Below are 23,539 nucleotides of genomic sequence, written 5' to 3'. Positions count from 1 at the left end.
ATAAAACACAATTTAAGAAAACGTCTGTTGATTTCCCAAACGGCTCTATTTTTTAGGTGTTTTCACATTTTAATTTTTTTTTTTTAATGTTTATTTTGAAGGAGAGAGAGACAAGGGGAGGGACAGAGAGAGAGGGAGACATAGAATCCCAAGCAGGCTCCAGGCTGTGAGCTGTCAGCACAGAGCCCCACATGGGGCTCAAACCCACGAACCGTGAGATCATGACCTGAGCCCAAGTCAGACGCCCAACCGACTGAGTCACCCAGGTGCCCTGGTCTTGTGATGTTTTAATTTTCAGTACTTTTCAAAAGAGAAAATTTCCTGTTACACACTGTGAACAGCTGAAGTTTTGAAAAGGGGCAGAGAATGGATTTCCTCAGATTTCTAGCATGATCAGCAACACGAGAGATTGCAACTGTCTTCTGGCAAAATATATAGTATTTTACAAACCCAGGAAAGTGCTAAATCAGGAAAATAGGAGGAGGAAAATAAAAATAAATTCCACAGTATTTTCCCTAGAATTAGGAATAAAAGTATATCTGTGGGGGATATAAAAAGAAAGAAATAGCAAAACAAAGAATATTTCAAACAGTGAGAGATTTACTGATATGTTCCTACCCTTGGAGCACTCCAGTTAAGCTTAGGAAATACACTGCCCCCCAGGGAATTGATAGCTTCTTGGACCTTAGTGGTGAACTCGGGAAATTCTGGTGCCTATAGAGAAAGAAGAAAGCATTTGGGCATGTCAATAATGTCACAATAAATATAGAAAACAAGATCAAAATCTCAAACAATTAAGCGTGTTAAAAGTTGGAATACAAAGTACTATCAGAATTTCTGAACTGAGCCAAATAAAATCAATGATCAAATATTTACCAGAAAGGGGGGAAAAATAATAACAAGTGCCCAAATGGCACTTTCTAAAACCATCGAAGCCCACATAGCTAAAAAGACAGACATCATGAGGCATCTGGGGATGTGAGGAAGGACTGAATGGTTCTCTTCACATCTACAGAACCCACAGTTATGAAGTGAAAAGAGACAGATGAAATGTCATCTGTACACATATTCCAACGTTCAGAAATTAACACCTCCCATTTAAAGGGCCAGAAGCCTTTCCATCTAGAGGAAAAGATTCTTGGACATATCCTCAAAAGGCTTCATAAGAATGAGAAATAAATGATGTGCTTAGCCATATTTAAACACCGCTATTTCCAGACAAGTTTTAATATAAACACACTCAAAAATAGGACCTTGGTTAAGTTAAAATGTTCTTTCCTTTTTGGCTGATTTTAAAATGTGTATTTTATATAAGCAAGTAATCAAAATGTCCAAAATGTGTGAAGGAATGCTCTGCCGTGAGCCTTATGTCACTAGCTAGGGAGGAGTTGGACACGAGTAGAGAAAAGGGGAGTAACAGACGTGGAAGTGGAGCCTGCAGGGGACAGAATACGAAAATATGAACAGATTCGCTATGGGCACGTTATCCGTTTATATTTGCCGCCCCCTACTGGGCAACTGCAAATTCTGAAAAAGCCCAGTAATGACCAGTTCTTCCAGAGGGGGGAAAAGTTAGAATGGGTCTAGAATTAGCTCAACTGCACACTGCAAAAAGAACCAAATGGCTTCTGTTGACCCCCATCATCTAGTCCAGTTGCGACAGGGAGCAAACTGTGTCAAGAGCTTGGAAAACACACCAAAAAAATGTCATTTAAAAAAAATGGTGGCCTATTCCCCAAACTAGAAACCAGCATTAAGCAACAGGCTAGTGAGTAAAGAAGGGAGAGCAGGCTGGACTCCCTTCCTTATGCTACAGAGGTCTGTGACTTCTAGACCAGCTCGCAGCATCTTTCGTATGTGCCACCGCATCCATTTTTGCGGACACCTTCAGTTTAGACACAGGAAATTAAACTGCAGCCATTCAGAGAGGCTTTCAAAATGAGTAACAGCCTTGAGTCCTTTATTTTCCATTGGCCTCTCCCCATTGAGAAGCAATCAGGATCTCTAATAAGCCAGTAATTTCCTTAAGATCCCCTGAAGTTGCTAATATGGCTCGCCAGGGTTCTATCCATAAAAACGCTTCTCAAAAATCTGCTGTAGCAATATTTTCGATGAATGGCAGTTATACAAATTTTATAACATGAAGGGATTCAATCTTCAAAGACAAGACAATTTAATTTTCCTAACCCGTAACAGTTCAGATTGCTTTGTATTTACGTATTATATTTTAAGAGGTGACAGAGTTCCTCAAATCCTCAAATTATTCCACTTTAGGAAATCCTGCTATCAGGATCCAAAAACAAATTTAAATTATGAAAAGTTTCCATACTGTGGAGACAAATGCGTGCTTCGTGGAAGACCACATTGTGCACCCACAGCGCACCCCCTGGATTATCTGACTGTAGCCAGGTCGACGAGTGGCTTTCATCTCGGTGAGTTGCAGGTAAATGATGACAATGAAAAGTACTTCTTTTGGACACACAAATTCTATCCTGGCTGAGAGAAATCCAGCAGTCTTCCTCCCGCCCTTGAAGGAGGCAAAACCAATCATGCCTCATTTACATATTCATTTCAGTATTTCTAATCTACAAAGGTGTCTCTTCTTTGGTTTCTCTTTGGAACCAGTTAAAATATCTGCCTAGCTCCCTCAAGAGTTAAATAAAACCTTCAACATGTGTCAAAGAGTTTTATTTCAATATGGGAGCCATGATTCTACCTTTTTCTGAAAATTATCTTTCAACAGATCATTTTAAGCTCATCGCTCAGTGAGTCGACTTTAAATATGCAAAACACCTCAGTTTTCTGGGTAAAGGTTCCTGTTGTGAGGTAAAATCTACTCTTTTTTATCGTACCTGTGGACTTTCTGTGATCCAAACTCTCCTGTCTTTCCAACTACACCTACCATACCCATTAAGAAAGGATATTTCTTCTTACATTTTTTTTAAATCATGAAATGTTTAAAATATACAAAAAATATATATATTCATGTTCCTGGACCCATATATTCAACAATTTGGCATACTTAACCCAGATGTTTAAATCTCTTAAGGGAACCAAGTGACAATACAAATGAAGTTCCTTACCTCCTCACTCTCTTCCCTAATCCTAACCCTTCCCCCTCCCCAAAGGCAACCAGCATTACAGACTCAGGCATATTCTTCCAGAGTCATGATTTTATAATTAATGCTACATGTGACTGACCACGAATTATAGCATTTAAAAAATTTAACATAACTGCTGTCATTGATATGTATACCTTCAGCAAACAGCTCTCACTTTTGAGATTTACCCACCTGGACTGTGTTTTAATTTTTAGTTCCATGTCTTTGTATCTAGATTAATGGACTATTACCATTCGCCAATACCATGTATTACCTGCCCTTGGACCTTGGCTCACATTCCTCCACTAAGAGTGTGCTACTATGAATGCTCCCCTGCCCAACAACATCTAGTTCCAGCCAGTGAAACCCAATCACTTTAGTGACTTTTTATTTTGAAATAATTTCAGTCCTTCAGAAGGTTTAAAAGAAGAGTAATCAGAATTTCCAGATACTCTTCACCCAAGTATTTACCATGCTTGTTTTATCCTTCCCTGCCCCAAATGTCTCTCTTATAGATCTATGCAGATATATGCATTTATTTATACATATGCACACATAAAACAAACTTTTTTTCTTACATTCTTAAAGTAAGTAGAAGTCCCAATGCCTTTTTACCCCTAAATACTTCAGTATGGTTCCTAAAAAGCAGTAACATTCTTTTATATAACCTACAAAATTATCAAAACGAGGGAGCCAACAATGACAGAATACCATCATCTCATCTGCAGATCTTATTCACAATGTGCCCATTTCCCCCAATAATGTCTTTTATAGCAAAAGAAAAAATTTTTCTGACCGAGGATCAGGTTGCCATTGATTACATTTAGCTGTTTTATCTCTTCAATATCCTTTAATCCTTCTTCCTGTTGTTATCTTTCATGACCTTGACGTTTTTGAAGAGTACAAAGCAGTTATTCTGTATAATTTCCAAAGAGTTGAGTATGCTGGATGCTTCCTCATGATTAGATTTAGGTTATGGATTTTTGGCAGGTGATGTGTCCTTAGTGTATTGTATCAGGAGGCACACAATGTCGGTTTGTCCCATCACTGACAAGGTTAACTTTGATCACTTGGCTGCCATGTCTTTCCTCTGTAAAGTTACCATTTTCCTCTTTATAATTAGTAAGTAATTTTGGTGGAAATACTTTGAGAATATTTAAATAGCCTCTTTCTCACCAAATATTCACCCACTGGCTTTAACATCTACCCCATCAATTACTATGATCATTGCCAAATGGTGATTTCCAAGTCTGTAATTCCTTCTACATTTGTGATCTGGTGCCTTTTCTACTCTAAAGGGTTTTCCCCTCTGCTCCGTTTAGTTAATATAACCATTTGTTTGTCAGTATGGGATCAGACTCTCATTTTAATAAATGGTGACACTTCACTAACGTCCCTGTTTTGAGACTCCGCTCTCTGGCCGGGGGTTGGCCTATTCAAGCTGGCCTCTGGGTCCTTCTAGTCATGTCTGCCTCCTGCTTACTTTCTGACACAAGCTGTCACAGGTTCATCTTCACTTTCTGACCCCTGGTCTTGACTTCCTCCAAGGAGCTTCAATTTCTTTCAGTGGAGAATGGTATCTAGAAACCACGATCAAAACACTTGGTGTGCTCACTGCTGCCATGATGTCACTACATGACAGCTCCCAGGCCTTGGAGAACAGAGTCTGGTAGATATACACACATGTAAGTTATTAATTTCCCAATCTATCCATCTATTAGTTAACAGGAGTTAGAACTGATAATCCTTAACCTTTTTAGGGTCCAGGTCAAATATCATTTCTCCCTTGACACATTCTAACTGTTGTCTGTTCTGACAGCACTTTGCCATCTACCCCCAAAGTGAGACATCTTTTCCTGCTGGCTTATGAACTCCCTAATGGAAAGGAAGCAACCCAAATTCACCTTTGCTCGGAACTCACTACAGTGCCCTAAATATGGTAGATAACTACCATGTATGTTTAAGTGAACAGGACTGTCATGAACAGAGAGTGACTGACCTGCATGACATCCAGAGTAAAAGGAAAACATAGAAACTTTCCCTTTCTGCATATAATGGCATGCTTTTTATACCTAAGGAAATACACTGGTTTAAGCACCTCCAGTTACTTTGCTTGTACTATATATACCAGGTCTCTTCCGTTGAAATAAACAAAAGTATCTTCTTATTTAGAACTGTATCAGAATATAACCTCCCCTAAAACTAGTTTCCTTTGTTGTGCCTTTACGTCTATTAGCAGAGAATTTGATAAAAATTTCTCGTCTCACAGTATAAGAAGTTTCATTTACCTAATACATTTTTAGAAATACATGTTTTACTTCACTCATTCCTTTAAAAATATTTTTATTAAAAATATATTTCAAGTTGACTTAGACAACAGCATTCTTATCCTCAAAGACTCCATAATACTCAATCCACTTCCACATTTTGATACAAGATACTGGTTAAAGCCACACATTACTCTCACCTGAAAGAAACTGTAATTTTTATGCCATTTAAATATATTTGAATAAGTGAACAGAGATTTCACTTTAGGTTCCACAGATCTGGGAAACGTCAAAGTTTAATGTTAGGCTTGATTACCTCTTTCAGAGCTTAAGAGCAACAAGTCATAGCACCAACTATGCACCTTAATAAATAAAAGCCAACGAGAAAAATAAGTAAATGGGAATCCATCGAGATCTGCATTGAAATCCCGAAATATCCCAGGTGACAGTGTGAGGTTGAGCCCCGGCTGGCACAGCTCTGCTCTTACCGTTAGCGTGGCCGTGTTCTCGTCGTCCGACCACTGCACGGAGAGGACAGAAACAAAGTATTAAATGTGGATAGTGCACTGGGCTTCCCCAAAGCAATGCTCCATCTAAAAATGATACATAAATAAGAGACATCTTTTCCTGAAAACAAAGTACATGTCAAAGTGAGATTTTCATGTAATTTCTCACTTTACCAAACATAGGCTAAGATGTAAATATGAGAACCATTTCAGGGCTCACTGAAATGATAGAATGGGCTGTTTTATTCTGAACCAACCTGTATTTCTTCTGCTTCATCATCACTGTCTGGCTGAGAACATGTTGGTGGATCTTCCCTAGAAGAACATAAAACAAAAATTAAGCAAGAAAAAGGCTTCAGTACCATGTATGTAGTCATAAGTTCAGTCATACTCAATATATATTTGAAAAGGGAGAGGGTATGGTTTGCTCAGTTGGTTGAGCATCTCTCAATTTTGGCTCAGGTCATGATCCCAGGGTCATGACTCCACGTTGGGGTCCATGCCAAGTGTGGAAACTGCTTGAGATTCTCTCTCCCCCTCTGCCCCTCTCCCCTGTCACATGCTTGCTCGCTCTCTTTCTCGAAAATAAAAATAAAAAGACAGCCTCAGAATTGGAGGATACTGTTAGGAAAAGTTCATTTTTTTAGAGAGAAAAACCAATACAAAATAAAAAGAATACAAACTTCCTGCCCTCTTCTCATACGTCACTAGAACCACGGAAAAGAAAAATTCAACCTCCAACTCCAAGGACACTAGCAGTCATCTACAACTCTGAATCCCGATATATGAGAAAGTGCTGCCACAGATGAGGAAGATCAAGTGAGATTAAGAAGGCAAAAGGAATCATCGGACGAGCTATTCTACCGAAGAGCGGGTCCCCCTGAGAGGCAAAATCAAGAATCTTTTTCTACCTAGTAAGAAAAGAGTGTGTGGGCTGGGGTCAGGTATTGCCCTGGACCTTGACTGGCACCACAGAAATGTGTGGGGGGAGACAGGGAACCAAAGACTTGACGTGCCTCCTGTGAAGCAGCTGGCGAGCACAGCACGGGTGGAAATGGACCACCTAGTAGCCAATCTTCATTGCCTAGGGAGAAAGCAAAGGCTGAAAACACTCAGAAGGAATAACACTGCTTTGGTCTCTCATCAACACTAAACCACAAATAACTGGCCTACGAAGAACTCACCACGTCAATGAAAACAAATAATAATCCAAACAAGAACCAGCACAGGATCTGTACCAAGAAACTATCAGAAGAAGGGAAAGGGAGGCTGCTGGTTGACCAGGGGCATTTATCTATCCCTATGCTCCTCTGGAAACCCCACTAAAATGATAGGGAAACTCTCAAGGAAAAAAGGGATCAAAGAAGAGACAGCTGCAGAAAAGAGACGGCAACAGAACTTTGGAAAACAGAAAGCCAATGAGGAGGATAACCCAGCGAGCAAAAGGGAGAAGCTAGAACTACCACTGATGACGAGACCGAAGTTCTGGGCTACAAACAGGTAGGTTGCTTGTGTGAAGTCCACAGAAGGGACAGTAAGATACACGTAGCCTTCCTCACCCTGCACACCAAAACAACTAATCCTCTCCATGAACCAAAGAGGGTAAGGACTCAGGTCCATACTGCCCCGGAGGAATACGAGGGTGAAATGCTAGAGTGCGACAAACAGCCTTGTGAAAGTCACACTAACAGTGAGGCCCCTAGTCCCCTTCCTCCCACTCTGCTCCCAGAACACACACAGGTTACAACATTCTTCTCTAGAAACTCAACCACCCCAGAGGAAAGACCTGTAGATCTTTCCGGGAAACTTCTGTCAATTTCTGCTCATTGCTGGCACTCTTAGCCAGCCCCACCTGGTTTTTACAAAGTTTCCAAGTGTGTGTGTGTATGCGTGTATCTGTGTGTGTCCCCCTCACTCTCAGATATGAATAAAAGGCCTAGAATCATTAGAAAACTAAAGAAAGGCTCCAAGATGAAAAAAAAAAAGTTTTTTAAAAGGAAAAATATTTTTTAAATCATTAATACCCTTAAAAATAAAGATACTGCATCCACAAGAGAAGAACAGAGGGAACAGAGGACAGGATTGAACCTGTAGAAATGAAAATCTGGTAGCTGAAATTTAGTTGTCTTTATTTTTCCTAATGTTTATTTTTGAGAGAGAGAGAGAGAGAGAGAGAGAAAGCACGTGCAAGCAAGCAAGGAGGGGCAGAGAGAGGGAGAGACCCAGAATCCAAAGCAGGCTCCAGGCTCTGAGCTGTCAGCACAGAGCCAATGTGGGGCTCCAACTCACAGACTGCGAGATCATGACCTGAGCCGAAGTGAGATGCTTAACTGACTGAGCCACCCAAGTGCCCCAAATAGCTGAAATTTAAAAATTCAATAGCATGAATATGGCAAAATGAAGGAAATTTCCCAGAAAGGAGAACCAAGAAGACAAAGAAACAGATAACAGAGTAGGAATGATAAAATTCAGAGAACCCAGCAAGATCCAATATCTAAATAATAGTTCAAAAAAGAGAAACAAGAAAATAAGAAAAATTATCAAAGACACAGTATTTTTAAATGTCCCTGAACTGAAAAATAGGTCTCTAGAATGAAAGGGCTCACCAAGTACACAGCATAGAGAATGGAGGAAAAAAACCTTAAATGCTATGCAAAGATGGCCACAATAATTCTTGCCATCTAGTCTGATATGCTCGTCTGCAGGGCGACTTTGCCACACTTGCCATCAAATAATGGCATTTATTTCCCCATTCCTTTCATTTAAACTGGCATCAAGATTCACTGTGATCAGCAAAATGTAGCACAAGTGACAGCATGTAATTCAAGGTGTCAGAAGCCTTTACAGCCGCCACTCTCACATTTGGAATGCTGCCAACCCTATGCAAAGTAACTAAGGGTAGTCTTTCTTCTTTTTTTAAAAACAAATTTTAATATTTATTTATTTGGGGAGGGGGGGAGACAAGCAGAGAGAGAGGGAGAGAGTGAATCCCAAACAGGCTCCAGGCTGTCAGCACAAAGCCCGACATGGGGGTCGAACTCCCAAATCATGAGATCATGACCTGAGCCAAAATCAAGAGTCTGATGCTTAACTGACTGAGCCACCCAGGCGCACCCCGCCCCCTCCCCCAGAAGAGTAGTCTTTCTGAGATGAGAGTCCACATGGGAAGAGAAGCCCAACATCAACTGCCAGACACGTGAGCGAGGCCATCTTAGCAGAACCACCAAATGACGACAGCGACAAGAATGCCTTAGCAAGACCAACAGAAGACGCATCCAGTGTCAAGAAGTATGGGTGTCAGTTCCCTCTGGCCCGTCTAGTCTAGTCCCGTGGGAGGTCAAGGTGTGGCCCAGGTTTGCATCACAACTGAGGAACCCTGAACTTAGGGAATCACGTCTTCTACAAGGTAAACCGGTTCGGTCTCCGACCCAAGGGCAGAAACACTGTCTTCACCTGTCCTAGACAATAAAAAAACCTGTTCTCTGCTAGAGAGGGAGGGAGCTGCTATCTCTACCTTCCAAGGCTCTCTGCTATATAAACATCCTTGAAAAGATAACAAGAATAAAAGGCATCAGTGCTTCTGCTAGCAAGGTAAGCAGGAAGTGAGAGACCCAAGGAGAACTCTCAACACCCAGCGACGCAATCACTGACAAAGTGTTCATTGTTTTTAAGTCAATACGTTTGGGCAATACAGAGGGCTATTGTGAAATGTAAAAACATGAAAGAGGAATTCTCAAAAACATTCATAAAGAAAACCAAGTCACAATAAAGGAACACAAATCAGAATGACATGGGACTTTATGGAAGATAGTAGACCGTGCCTTCAAAATCACAGGGAAATACTCTGCCTAAAATCCCATACTAAGCCAATTCACCCCCTCAAAAAAATCCAGAGTAAAATAAAAACTTTTTATTAGTTGTCTTCCTATGCATTTTAGAGCATGTGCTTCAATAAAACAGGTAAATCAAGAGACCCAAAAACGTGATCTCCAAGGAAAAGAAAATCGGGCACAGAATAGGTAAGTTCCAAGGTAACAACTGTATACTAGCCCTGAAGAGCTGCCAGACTGGAACAGGAAGATGGACTGCTAAAATGAATCTGGGAAAGGAAAATGGACCCGCTGGATCTGAAATGTCCTGGAGTGTTTAGAGAAACAGCTAACAGGCTTACACACTGTTTACTGGAAAAATTACTAAGTATTAGTGACAGACATATGGGAATTAAGTAAATTTAATGAAGCTGGCTAGTAGTTCCAGAGAAAACAAGGTTATAAAAAAAGAAAAGGCTGGGGATCCTGGGTGATCTCGGGCTCAGGTCATGATCACATAGTTTGTGGGATCGAGCCCCGAGTTGGGCTCGGTGCTGATGCCGTGGAGTCTGCATGTGATTCTCTCTCTCTCTCTCTCTCTCTCTCTCTCTCTCTCTCTCTCTCAATCTCTCTCTCTCTCTCTGCCCCTCCCCTGCTTGCACGTGTGCCCTCTCTCAAAATAAACTTAAGAAGAAAAAAAAGTACAAAAAATAATTTTTTTTAAAAAGGTCATCCTAGTACACAACGTGGCTCAGCAGCCAACAGTAACATCATAACATTGTGACCACTGACTAGTGATTTAACCAAAAGCTGTAATGAAGATCTCGAGGGTGTAAGAAAACTAAATCTTCAAATATCATAACAGAAAAGTGGAGATAGCATCTTTTTAAGAAATAATTAGTGTAAGTATATTGTTAAATACAAAGCTACCAACAGTGGTTCCATTCAAATTTGAGGGCATAATAAATGGTTACGGCAGCAATCACTGGAATGGCATATCCTCCTTTATAAATCAAGAAACTGACACATGGACTTATCAATAATTTAATCAGTCAATCTGGTGTGATTTTGGTTAATGCAGATCAGTTCCCTACATTTTTTTTCAAGTAAGCTCTATGCCCAACGTGGGGCTTGTACTCACAATCCTGGGATAAAGAGTTGTGTGCACGACCTACTGAGGCAGTCAGGCACCCCAGGTCTCTAAAGTTTAATCAGTCCTCTGTAATCCTCAAGAATAGAGTTCCCAGATCCACAAAGCTAAGACCCAGACCCTGCAGTATAATGAGAACGCTAACACTGTCACCTGGGAGTTCCCTGCTCAAGGAGCTATACAGCCTTTCCTTCTCTTGCATCTCTTTCAACACCATACATCCTTAAATATGACATTATCATCTTTAATGTGGCTCCATCATACAAAAGGTACTCAATGAACTTGAAAATGTGTTTTACCACTCTAAAACATCAGGTGTTTTTGATTGTATAATGAAATACATTGAAAAATCATGTTTATAATCAGGGTCTTCATATAGTTCTTAGAAGGACTTATCACAATGCCTACTCTGAGGTAGCTCACAAAACCGGACCACTGTAAATGATGACGGAAGGTATAAATTCTCAAGTTTACTAGACTTTCTTTCTAAGGTATAGCTCTAAACACTGATGACTGGAATGGTCAAAGTATGATGCTAATATTTAGAACTATTCTGTATTTCCTGTATCACCTCCAGCACAGAGCAATGGGAAGCCTTACGAGCACTGGCTTTGGAAAAAGACATGGTCTGAGCGTGTCAGTTCTGCCACTGTTAGCCGAGAGCTTTGCACCATTACCCCGTCTACAAAACCAAAAGGGAGGGGCTACTCTAGAGTTGTGAGGATTCAAATCAGGAACATACACAACACGTGTTTAATAGCTGGTGTCTATTATTATTCTGCCTTAAGGGAGACAGGTCAGGAAAGAAAGAACTCAAGACCAGAAAGGAACAAATCAAGATTAGTTCTTGGAAGCAGTAAGTCAGACCACCTGAGTCAGACCCAATTTGTGAGATCAGTTCAAGTATAACCTCTACTGCAGCTTACAGTGATTATTTAAACTTGAAAAACATGCTTATCAGAATATGGATGCTTTTATTAAAAAAAAAAAACAAACAAACAAAAACAAAAAACAAAACCCAAACACCCATTTATTTACATCTAACTTGGCCACTGAACGTGGATTCCCAAGGTAGGATACCCCACCCATCTTGTTATCTCAGTAACACACTCAGCACCCATTTCATATTAGGCACCTAATCATGTGCAAAAAATGACTCACTTGTATCAGAAATGGATGTTACCAGCCTCCTTTCCCAACCCACTACAGACAGTAATAATCGAACCAAGCTTTCTTTCTTACTGAACCCTGGATGCAGCCTCAGAATCCTTCTCAACACATCACTCTAGGAAACCATTACCAGATCTGAGTTGGCAAACAAGATAAACCCAGTTATCAGCCTTGGTCTATACTATTCATTTGACTCTACCGTGGAAGACAGTGAAGTCTAACCATGTTCATTTATTCATTCATTCACTCAATACATACTCATTAGGCCCAGACTCCGTACTAAGTTAAACATGTAAACAAGATCCCTTACAGAGCTGAAACGCAGAAATGAAAAAAAATGTACTGCATGTGGAGGTTATGGGAGATTAGGAATGAAGAATCAAGAGCTATGGAAACCCCAATACCCATTTCCCCACTTCTCTATTAATAAAACCTCCAATCTGTTCAGAAACTAAGTGCCCCTGTGCCTTGAGGACTTCTCCCTAACCACGCCAGTACCTACAGACCAGTCCACCGCTCATGGCTATTCCAACGCCCTGCCACTGAGGGGGACCCACCCCTGACCAACAAGGGACAGAGAGCTCCTGAGAAGGTTTGCTCTGCTCTTCAAGAGGAATGTGAGACAGGATCTCCTTTCTTCTGGCTTCTGGATATGACAGTGTGAGGACATGATGCTTGAAATCACTATGGTGAACTTGGACCCTGGAGAGGAGAATCAAGAAGTTCACAGAGAAGCTCTTTTTGAGTCCTAGCATCACTGACCTACTACACTTCCCAACAATTACCATGTCATAGGACTTCTGAAATAATTCATTTGCCTCCTTGTTTAAGTCATGTTTAAAATGGGATATTAAGTTAGTCTGTCTGGGCTACTAAAACAAAACACTGAGTGGCTTATAAACAGGAATTTATTTCTCACAGTTCTGGAGGCTGGAAGCCAAGATCAGGGTGCCTGCAGGGTCAGGTTCTGGGCTGCAGATGGCCACCTTCTCACCGTGTCCTCACGTGGCAGAGGGGGCAAGGGAGTTCTCTGGGGTACCTTTTATTAGGGCACAAATGCCATTCACGAAAGCTCCACCTTCATGACCAAATCACCTCCTAAAGGTCCCACCTTCTAATACCGAGTATCTTTGGCAGTCAAGACGTCAACATATGAACTTGGGGGCCACACAAACACTCTGACCATAGCAGATACCCTGTATCTGCAATGAAAATCAACCCACTGACCTGGGGGACACACACAGGGAGCACTGGGTGGCAGGTTAAGGAGAGTACGTAAGAGCTGGAGGAGCAAAAAGGCCACATTCACTTCATGAGAGATGAAACTGAAGAAATTACATTCACAGCCTTGGTCTGCCTTTTAATTTCTTTGTACCACCTAACTTGGAAACCTAGAGGAAAGCATTTAATTAGGAAATTCACTTTCTGAGATAAGTACCTTAATACACTAGTGTTAAACATATAAATTGGTACAATGGTTAGTGAAAACTATCTGGTAATACTAGTCAACATAGGAGTCAAGACTCCTATAACTGGAGTCTAGGATTCTTATTGTACAGAAATAATCCTACGTGCAAACGGTGTTCCATGCAAAAATATGTTCACTGAGGAATTATTTTTCTATAAACTCGCAAATGACCTAAATGCCCAACAACTATGAAATTAATTATAGCAAGTACATATCCATGGAAATTATGCAGTTACTAAAAATAATTTTATGCCAGGGCGCCTGGGTGGCTCAGTTGGTTGAGCGTCCAACTTCAGCTCAGGTCATGATCTCACTGTTTGTGGATTTGAGCCCTATGTCGGGCTCTGTGGTGACAGCTCAGAGCCTGAAGCCTGCTTCGGATTCTGTGTCTCCCTCTTTTTCTGCCCCTCCCCCACTCACGCTGTCTCTTTCTCTCTCTCTCAAAAATAAACATTAAAAAAAGATTTTTTTTTTTTAATAATCTTATGCCATTTTAAAAACACATGGAGGGGTGCCTGCGTGGGTCAGTCGGTTGGGCATCCGACTTTAGCTCAGGTCATGATCTCACTGCTAGTGATTCGGGCCCCACGTCAGGCTCTGTGCTGACAGCTCAGAGCTTGGAGCCTGCTTCACATTCTGTCTTCATCTCTATGCCCCTCCCCTGCTTGAGCTCTGTCTGTCTCTCAAATATAAAAAATTTAAAAAATTTTTAAAAAACCTTAAAAACACATGGAAAATTACACAATTGTGTTCACTGAAATAAAGAATATAAAATTATATATTATATAAAATATATATTATATACAAACATGTATTATGTATAATATGTATTACATATTAGATGAATATAGTATAAATTATATAAAATAGGACATTACATATTATATAAAATGTAGTATGCTCATAAGATAGGCTAAAAAATGTATTTAAAAAGACTAGAGAAGATACTCCAATATTTGAACAGGATTTGCTTTTAGGTAGTAGAATTATAAGTGATTTTTTTCTGCTTCTTTATATTTTCTCTATAAAGTTTTCAAGTTTACTATAATAAGTACTCCTTTGGTAATTAATAATAAGGTGGGGCATCTCTTACACATGATGGAATCTCTAGGCATTCGTATTGTTCCCACTCCGTACCATTTCAGAATCAAACAAAACTGCGTCATACATAACTCCCATAGTCTATGCTAAGGAAAGATGCCTAATCGACAGATCTCAGTGTCTACCAGCCATAGTTCACTACTGGCCTACTCACAATAGAAAGAATATTCAGTAAGTCTAGTCCATTAACTCCATTCTATTTATTTGTAACTATAATACTGTATTCCTCGATGCAGGGAAACATCCCATATAAAAGAGCTAAAATGTCCACATATTAATAGACACAATTGTGGTACTCTATTATTTTAAACACACACATTGATTCAACTAATTGTTACTATCTGAACTCAGGGAGAAATTACTGATAGAAACCAACCTGAATTACTCTGGCCTGAACAGAGATCATGCAGGACTTCAATAGTTGAACAAATGAAACCACTGGGATGTCTGGATCCGAGGCCATAAACCCTACTGACAATATGAACCCCAGGACAGGACTGTGCTGTTTTCCCTAGCGTAACTTGCTCCGTTGGTCACTATCGTGGATCAATAAGTGATGTGATACTGTAACCAGTGCATCTAGATTGTAATCACCTGGAGGTTGTTTTGTTCTCCAGGGTCACTCCAACCAAAACTGTTAACCCATTTAAAGTTTAATTATCCCTTTAGGTTAAGTTAAATTACGTTCTTTTTGGGTTAATTAAAGCTTCATGGGGCGTTCTCGTTTTACTTTTTTACCCCCTACTCTTCCTGGGAAAGTCAAAAAGATTAGGATAACAAGTGTTGTCTGAGCTGAGATGTCAGCACTCCCCTTGACAAGGACGGAAGGGGCTCTCAGGCCTGACCACGCACATTCGGTTAAGGCACCGCCAACTACTGTGACACACCAACCATCATTTTTCAAGAAACAGACTCTTAACTATGGAAACAAACACCTGGTCACCAGAGGGGAGGTGGGTGGGGGTATGGGTGAAGACGGTGATGGGGATGAAGGAGCGCACCTGTCATGAGGAGGACCCGGTGATGTTTCCAAGTGTGGAATCACTGTATTGTACACCTGCAACTAGTATTACACTGTATGTTAACTGGAATTTGAATAAAAACTTTAAAAAAAAATTCGTAGGTTAAAAAAATAAAAAAATAAAAAATAGCATGGACTCCAAGGAAAAAAATGAAAAGATTAGGACAGCAAAGAATATACTGAGAGGGATACACAACCAAGCCCGCACACAAAACAAACACTGAGCTTTAAAAAGACACATCCGGGGGCACCTAGCTGGCTCAGTCAATAGAGCATGTAACACGTGAGCTCAGGGTTGTGAGTCTGAGCCCCAGGCTGGATGCAGAGATTACTTAAAAATATCTTTTAAACAAAAAGACAGGTTTGAAGAAAGCTACTTAGCAATGAAACAGAGTAACACATGAATCTCAAAAGCATTATGTTGAGTTGAAGAAGCCAGACACAAAAAAATACATACTATATAATTTCACTTACACGAAGGCCTAGAACTGACAGAACTAAGCCATGGAGACAGAAATCAGACCAGTGTTTGCCTGGGGTGGAGTTGGAGGAGGTGGGCAGGATTGACCAACAGGGGAGAGCAGGGACTTTCCTAGGGACTGGAAATGTTTGATTTTTTCTTTCTTTCTCTCTTTCTCTTTCTCTCTCTCTTTCTTTCTTTTTTCTTTAATGTTTATTTTTGAGAGACTGAAAGAGAATGAGAACAAGAACGAGTGGGGGTAGGGGCAGAGAGAGAGGAGACACAGAATCTGAAGCAGGCTCCAGGCTCTGAGCTGTCAGCTTAGAGCCCAATACGGGGCTCAACCCACAAACTGCACGAGATCATGACCTAAGCTGAAGTCAGATGCTTAACTGACTGAGCCTCCCAGATGCCCCGGAAATGTTTGATACTTTCAATGGCAAGGTGATGAAACAAGTGTGCATTATTTATCAAAACTCATCAAACGTTACACTCAAGATCTGTGCATTTTATTGTAAATGTACCTCATTTAAATTTCACCTGTATTTTCAAGTTTTTACCTATAAAAATAATCCCACCTAAAATTACTGCCCTTTTCAAATCAAAGGTTTTTCTCAGCCAGAGTAAATGACACCTTCGTCCATCCAGATGTTCAGCCAGAAATGAGAGGGTAATTCTTGCCAGCTCCTTCTCTGTCACCAAGTTCTGACGGTGCAGCTCCCACACCTCACATCCACTCACATCTCCCCTCCAGTGTCACCATCGTAGTTCACGCCACTGTCAGTTCTAACTCGGTCCAATGCAGCATCCTCCAACCCGGTCTTTAATTCCCACACGGTAACCGGTCCCAGTTCAAACCCTGAAATCTGCTCAAGTCACTGTCTTGTTCTGAGCTCTTCAATGCACTCCTACTGACCTCAGAATAAATACTAGAATCTTTAACAGGACTCCCACACACCCCCTAACTACCTCCCCGGTGGCACCAACCAACTCTTGCATCGTTCGGCCCTCCGTGCTCCAGCTGCATGACTCCCTGTAGTTCCCCGCAGATCAAGACCTTCCATGCCTCAGAGCACTCCTTAATGCTGTTCCCTCAGCCTGGAAGATCTTTCCCTCCACCCATCAACTGACTACCTTCCACCCAAACTTCCTGAGAGGCTCCTAAGTTACTTCTTCAGGGTATTCTCTGTCCTTCCCTGCCATCTTCAGCCACCCCACCCCCAGTGATTTAAAGTCTCATCAGAATTCTCAGTTACATATTTACTGGTGTGCTTGCTTAATGTTCCAGGTGAGATCAATGATGATGGTGAGAGCAGGTGGTGTTTCTTCAGAGCATACAGTAGACCAGGCACTGGGCGAAACATTTTACACATTATCTCTTTTCATCTGTGCAACAACCCACAGTAAGTTCTAGGGTGTCAGTCACCCCATTTACGGACAGGGAAACCCAAGCACAGAGCACTAGAAATTACAAAGACATGATCTGCCAGCAGGCAACGGGACTGGAGGACCGGCACGAGGCTGTATCCACTCCCACACACTTGAAGCTGAACTGCCAACTCCAGAAGGGCAGGATCCCTCTCTGATAGGTGCACTACTGTGCGGCAAGGTGCCACAGAGCCGTGCGACGGTATTTAGCAGGGCCCACCCACGCCACAAGCGCGCACAAACACCTGGCCAATGAAAAACAACACGGAGCTCTTCAATATGCTTGCAATACGGAAATCTACCCAGTACTTTCTAATGTTAGAAATTATTTTCTTTATAGTCCCATTTATTTATTTTTGAGAGAGTGAGAAAGAGAGCACAGGGAGGGGCAAAGAGAATCCCAAGCAGCCTCCACGCTGTCAGTGCAGAGCCTGAGGCAGAACTCGATCTCATGGACCATGAGACCATCATCTGAGCCGAGATCAAGTGTCGGGCGCTTAACCGACTGAGCCCCCCAGGCGCCTCTACAGTTCCATTTATAGAAATAAACTCATTATTGTTCTAGACTTGAGAATAATAAAATTAAAATTATGTTTTTAAGTGCCCCAAAGTTGAGTCTTGCTTAACTATTCTACTGTTTCCTTATCCTGCAATTAGAATTCATGAGACTCTCATTAACAATCTTCAGGTTATTATGAGGCTAAGAATAACCAAAACCAGAAATGTAATCCAGAAAACTACACAGAAAATTCACAAGAGAAAGGGAAGCGGAGTATGAAATTAGTGTTACTGAAAACACACACAATTCTATTCCCAAGTTCCTTCATCCAACAAATGTCTACCAAGCACCTCTCACGTATCAGGTACTGCCCCAAGCGCCAGGAAGAGACCTGTCCAAGTCCCCGTTCTCATGAAGCCTGCATTCTAATAACAGAACAATTATGGGAATTATGCCAGATGGAAGTATTATGCAGAAAAATAAAATGAGGCAAAGAGTAAAAGTGAGGCACCAAAATGTGCCCACTCATACCATGAAGCAGTATTCAGCCTTAAATGGAAAGAAATTCTGACACATGCTAGAATATGGGTGAAGCTTGTGGACATTATGGCTGAGTGAAATAAAGCCAGTCACAAAAGGACAAATCCCCTACGAGTCTGTTCATGTGGGGTATTCAGAGTACTCAAAATCATAGGCACAGAAGGTAGAACAGTGGTGAGCAGGGGCTAGTGGGAAGAGAAATGAGTAGTTCGTGTCTAATGGGGGCTGAGTTTCAGTTTTACAAGACGGAAAGAGTTCTGGAGGTGGATGGTGGTGATGGTTGCACATTATAAATGCACTTAGTACCCCTGAGCTGTGCACTGAAAAATAATTATGATAGCAAACTTTATGTTATGGGCATTTTATCACAACAAAAAAAATTTTTTTAAACAATTCCAAGGGAGGGACGCCTGGGTGGCTCAGTCGGTTGAGCATCTGACTCTTGATCTCAGCTCAGGTTTTGATCGCAGGGTCATGAGTTCAAGCCCTGTGTTGGGCTCCATGCTGGGCGTGAAGAATACTTTAAAAAAAAAAAAAAAGGATAATAATGATAATATAGTAATTCCAAGGGAAAATTATTTCCAACCTGGAATTCTACAAAAAAGGAGTTCTGTACACCAAGGGTTCCTGTTAAGCTAGTTCAGAAAGGAAGTGAGGGATGAGCATTTATTTAGGTAACATGACCTGGGAGCAGAAACCTGAATGAAAAACTAGGAACTTCATTACATTCTATGATTCTTAAACTTTTTCAAGTTTGCACTAAAAAGACTGAAGCATGGTAATGTCGTCCCTTTATAACTAGAGGAATTACAGCAACAGAGAAGGTGGAGGGGGGTTAACCATGGGGAAGAAAAGTTTAAGGAATTACACGATACCCTAGTAAAGCTTTCTATTTGTAATGGACAATTAATTTTTTATCTTAGAAGTTAAAAGATCTCAAAAAAAAAAAGAAAAAGAAAAAAGGCTGAAGAACTTCAGAGGGTCCTAATGGGCCCTCTTCCTGCCCCCGCCCCCCTCCATTTTCTCAAGCAAGAGATGGAAGGAACTGCCCAGTTTCACAACCAGCAACTATCAGAGGAAGGAGTACTCAATTCTGAGTCTTATTAATTGAACACTGACAAGAAATACAGGACAAAGATCAGGATGTAATTTTAACTACGGGGAAAAAAAGGAGAGAATTGTGCCAAAGCTAATGTATTTATTTTACCTGGTAATTATTGAGATCTAATCACTGCAACATTTCTTTGTGATAAAGTTTAAAGAATTCTTCCTGGTACACTTTACCTTCCTGAAACCACCAGAGTTCCATCATCGAGTAAATAATCCTTCACATTCTGAGGAAGTGGAAGAATGACACTAAAAAAAAACAAAAAACAAAAAACAAAAAAAACAATAATAATAAATAAATTTACCAAAAAGGCATCATTTTAAAAGACCAATCATAAGCAGAGAGAAAAATTCCAAACTCAATTTTTTAATTACTTGTTACCTTTATTTTAAAATAAAATGGGAAATGTTAATGATGTACATTTGATAGGAGACTGAAAATTAACAATATCAATAAAGATTGTGGGAAACTAAATTCGGCTCATATATTAACAACCGTGGTGAAGAAACAAAAAACCACCAAATCCAAAGAACCACACTGAAATTACAGCATGAAAGGCACAAGCTCAAGAGAATTCTGAGTACATGGGCCTTCCAGAAATCAGACACCAGCAGATATCTGCAGCAACACAGGAAATGCAGTAAGCAAATCAGAAGTTTACAGCATCTGACCACCTTCTACGACAGAAGACAGAGGTAGCCTTAGGATCTGGAAACCCTTCCTTGGTTGGCAGTGAGCACCTAAGGCTAAGAATCCACCACGTGTCTGGATGTGTTTTGGTGGAATCCCATTCAGCAGACTGGACTGCCAGAGCTAGAAAGCTGCTTTGGTTTAATTTGTTTCAGACAATGAAGGGAGGGCAAAGCCACAACCTGAAGTCACTTCAGAATCTCATGGGATAATCTGCTTTTTACTCTGTAATAACAAATCATCAAGAGATTCTGCAACAGGTACCTAAACGTAATGCTATTATTTTGACCTTGAGGCATATAGTCTTTAACAACTGAAAAGAAATGATGGCTTGCTTTCAGAGTCAAGAGGACATCGACTCATGCATCATTTATTAAGTTTTCTGGCAAATCAGAAATGGTTTGTGTGCACAGAGATTATTCATGGGCTAGTTCAGTTCTTAAAACTAATATCTGATTTATAGAATTTTACAATTTTACATTGAAAAGCTTAATTCTTCAGGCTTTTAAGGTCAACCACTAGATCTTACTACTCTATTTGTAAATCTGCTAAACTTTAACCCATTTCAAGTGAAACTATGAAACTCAAAAGCTGGAAAAAAAAAAAAATCACCATATAACATGTTAAGTGCTACTCCAGGCGAGAATGTGCTTTACACAAACTAATGAGGCTGTCCAGAAAGAGCTTGGATCGGTCACTGAAATCCAAGTCAGGTGAGAGTCCAATGAGGTCTGTCCAACAGATGTAAAAGAATTAAATGACAAAGTACCTACTCCATTCTATATCCCATTCAGTACCTTATACATTCAGTATCCTCTTCTAGATTCTAGAATTCTAGATCTTATCTGATTCTAGACCAAGGGGACATAATTGTATACACACAGACAAGTTATTCTAATACAATTTTAAAGGTAAAAGGGGGCTTAAAAGATTATTTAATATAGCTTTTATGTTTGAGGAAAATAACCGATTTTAAAAAGTAAAGCAGATGGCCCAAAGTTATCTAGCTAATGATTCTTAAGCCTGAGTCAAAGTTCTAGAACTCATCAAAAAATGAACTTGTATTCTTACCCACCTAGTCATCTCTGAACCATGTAATAAACACTGAATAATAATGCTGAGTCAATAACAACAATATGGTCTCTCAGCATTAAAGCTGACAAGGACAATGACAAAGCTAACACAACGCCACCAGACTGGCCCAGATTGTGGAGGGATATCCTGCTGTATGTTAGGTTCCCGTGATATTACCACAGAACTAAACAGACTGAAGAAACAGTTTAAAGACAGAGTAAAGAACAGTTTCAGGCAACACGGCTTACTTAGTTGTGGACTTTTAAAAACCCCACCTCCTGGTTATTTTTCACTCTTTGCTTCCTAGGAGTGGTACACACTCTAAGTGAACTAAAGTTGTTTTGCGTCAATGGAGCTTTGACTAAATCCAAAATGTAACAACAAGCAGCATTTCCGTGTGTTTACTACATGCCAGAAACAGTGGCAAGCATTTTAAATGTTTTATCTCATTTAATTCCCATGCCAATCCTATTATTTTCTCAAATTTCCAGATGGGGCTTAGAGAGATTAAGCAATTTGCTCAAGATGCTGGCGGAACCAAAATCCAAAGCCAGGCAGACGGCCCCGATTCGAGAGTCCAATTCTTAACCATCAGACTTTTCCTGCCGAAGGCAAAGGAAAAACCACGCCACAGATGACAAAAAGGCACCTGCACACATTGCAGGTCAGCTTTAAATGCACTCAGTAGGAAAATGTCTGACAGGTTCACAAATACCTCTCCCTCACCAACACAAATAACTCTAGCCTCATCTCAGACCTAAAGCTTATTCCGATTATACAATGTAACAAAGGATTGGAATATCATAAGGGAAGATAACTTCTTAGGAGGCAATGTCCACTGCAGCTCTTGAAGCTCTTCCTTTTGTTTTGGTGTCACTTCAACCACCTTCAAATGCAAGGGTTATCTTCCCTGGAGCTGCTCTAACCTCCAACTAGAAACAGATCCTATGTATGAATACCAGGATGGAAGAGAACGGTCTTGTGAATAATCTCCTTACGCTCTTCCAAACCCTCAGGATTTCAAAATCGTTGGCCTCTCTGTATTCACACTCTGCACCAAGGGGACCAAATGAACAGAAGACAGTTGGTATCTAAATTAAGTGATAATATAGGCCTAAATGGGAGCGGGCAAAATACAGAAACTCCTGGCCATGGATATGCGGTTCTTTGATCTATCCCTCTTAGTGAGTGACAGCCTGCTCTTGCATTATTCTCCAGATGTTATGATTGCTTTTGAACACTGGGGGTATTCTCCTAGCTGCCTTGCCTATATTACCTTGAATGACCCAGCGAAGGATGAAAGTTACTCTTCTGCTTGCCCTGCAAACCAGGGATGGATCCCTGTTGCAGGCCAGAGAACTAGACAACGAATCCCATTCCACTCCTTTTCCAGGGATGGCTTCCCGTCAACGTACATCTCGATCCCTAACAACATATAACTATACTAACGCTTTCCTGTTATGCTATCTTATCGGAGCTGCGCAGGAGAAGGTCAAGCAGGGTCTGTATCACTGTTCTCATCTTACAGCGACTGAAAGCAATTAAGACCCCAGCGGGTTAGTCTGGCAAAATCCAGACTACCCAGTTCTCCTGATCACTTCTCCTCTCTGGCAGTTCTACAAGCAGTGATGGTGAACTCCCAAGCCTGAACCGGCTTAATCCACTAGTCACCCCGCCATCTGACCTTCGATGAACCATGACCTGCCCTTCTACCCGCCCTAGCACACGCCCTGAACGCAACACGACGCACAGCAAACTCGCATCGACTTCGTTCATCTCCCCACCTGAAATAGTACTAGGAAGTCGAAATCTGGGCACTGGCGCTCCCATCCAGTCGCTAAAAGGCCTGTGTTGTTGTTGTTGTTGTTGTTTTTCGCTGATGGAGCTAGGACTCGCCCCAAATGTCGCAGTTTCCTTTTGCCTATCGCCCCGGCGTAACCCCTCCTGTCTTACCTCTTGATGGTAAGGCTTCGGAACAGTGGATACCACGCGGAGAACTGACAGCGCAGCACATGCTCCTTCTTCATCCTCCAGCCGCCGCCGCCTCTCCCTCTCTTTCCAGCACCCTCCCGGAACCCAGGTCTCCCGTCCCGGAAGTACCCGCCGAGCTATTTTGGCTCAAGGACTCTTCCGGTCCATCAAGTCAG

At 41.1% G+C, this 23,539-nt stretch overlaps 1 protein-coding gene, 1 long non-coding RNA gene and 1 other non-coding gene across 7 annotated transcripts in view; 1 reads left to right on the top strand and 2 right to left on the bottom strand.

Moving 5' to 3' along the window:
• The window catches only part of CDC123 (cell division cycle 123), a 59,289-nt gene extending 35,810 nt beyond the window's left edge, over nt 1-23,479 (bottom strand). For 2 of the 5 annotated variants that reach the window (XM_015067788.3, XM_027073417.2), the window contains exons 1-5: nt 23,346-23,479; nt 19,805-19,876; nt 6,132-6,189; nt 5,857-5,889; nt 619-714 (exon numbers count right to left, since the gene is read on the bottom strand). In XM_015067788.3, coding sequence (XP_014923274.1) covers nt 619-714; nt 5,857-5,889; nt 6,132-6,189; nt 19,805-19,876; nt 23,346-23,419 — 333 coding nt within the window. In that variant the 5' untranslated portion in view covers nt 23,420-23,479. The remainder of the gene's footprint in view (nt 1-618; nt 715-5,856; nt 5,890-6,131; nt 6,190-19,804; nt 19,877-23,345) is intronic. The other 3 variants (XM_015067790.3, XM_015067789.3, XM_027073418.2) reach the window with 3 other exon arrangements.
• LOC128316284 (uncharacterized) lies at nt 11,818-14,169 on the bottom strand. The gene is made up of 2 exons (XR_008299914.1): nt 13,231-14,169; nt 11,818-12,705 (listed from the first exon to the last, which is right to left on the bottom strand). It is a non-coding gene; the product is annotated as an uncharacterized LOC128316284 (long non-coding RNA).
• On the top strand, nt 15,353-15,474 carry LOC113603778 (U6atac minor spliceosomal RNA). The gene has a single exon (XR_003425462.1). It is a non-coding gene; the product is annotated as a U6atac minor spliceosomal RNA (small nuclear RNA).
• Nucleotides 23,480-23,539: the final 60 nt, after the last annotated feature.

The sequence above is a fragment of the Acinonyx jubatus genome, chromosome B4 (assembly GCF_027475565.1).
Source record: "Acinonyx jubatus isolate Ajub_Pintada_27869175 chromosome B4, VMU_Ajub_asm_v1.0, whole genome shotgun sequence".
Taxonomy (NCBI): domain Eukaryota; kingdom Metazoa; phylum Chordata; class Mammalia; order Carnivora; family Felidae; genus Acinonyx; species Acinonyx jubatus.
This window is presented reverse-complemented; position numbering and strand designations above follow the sequence as displayed.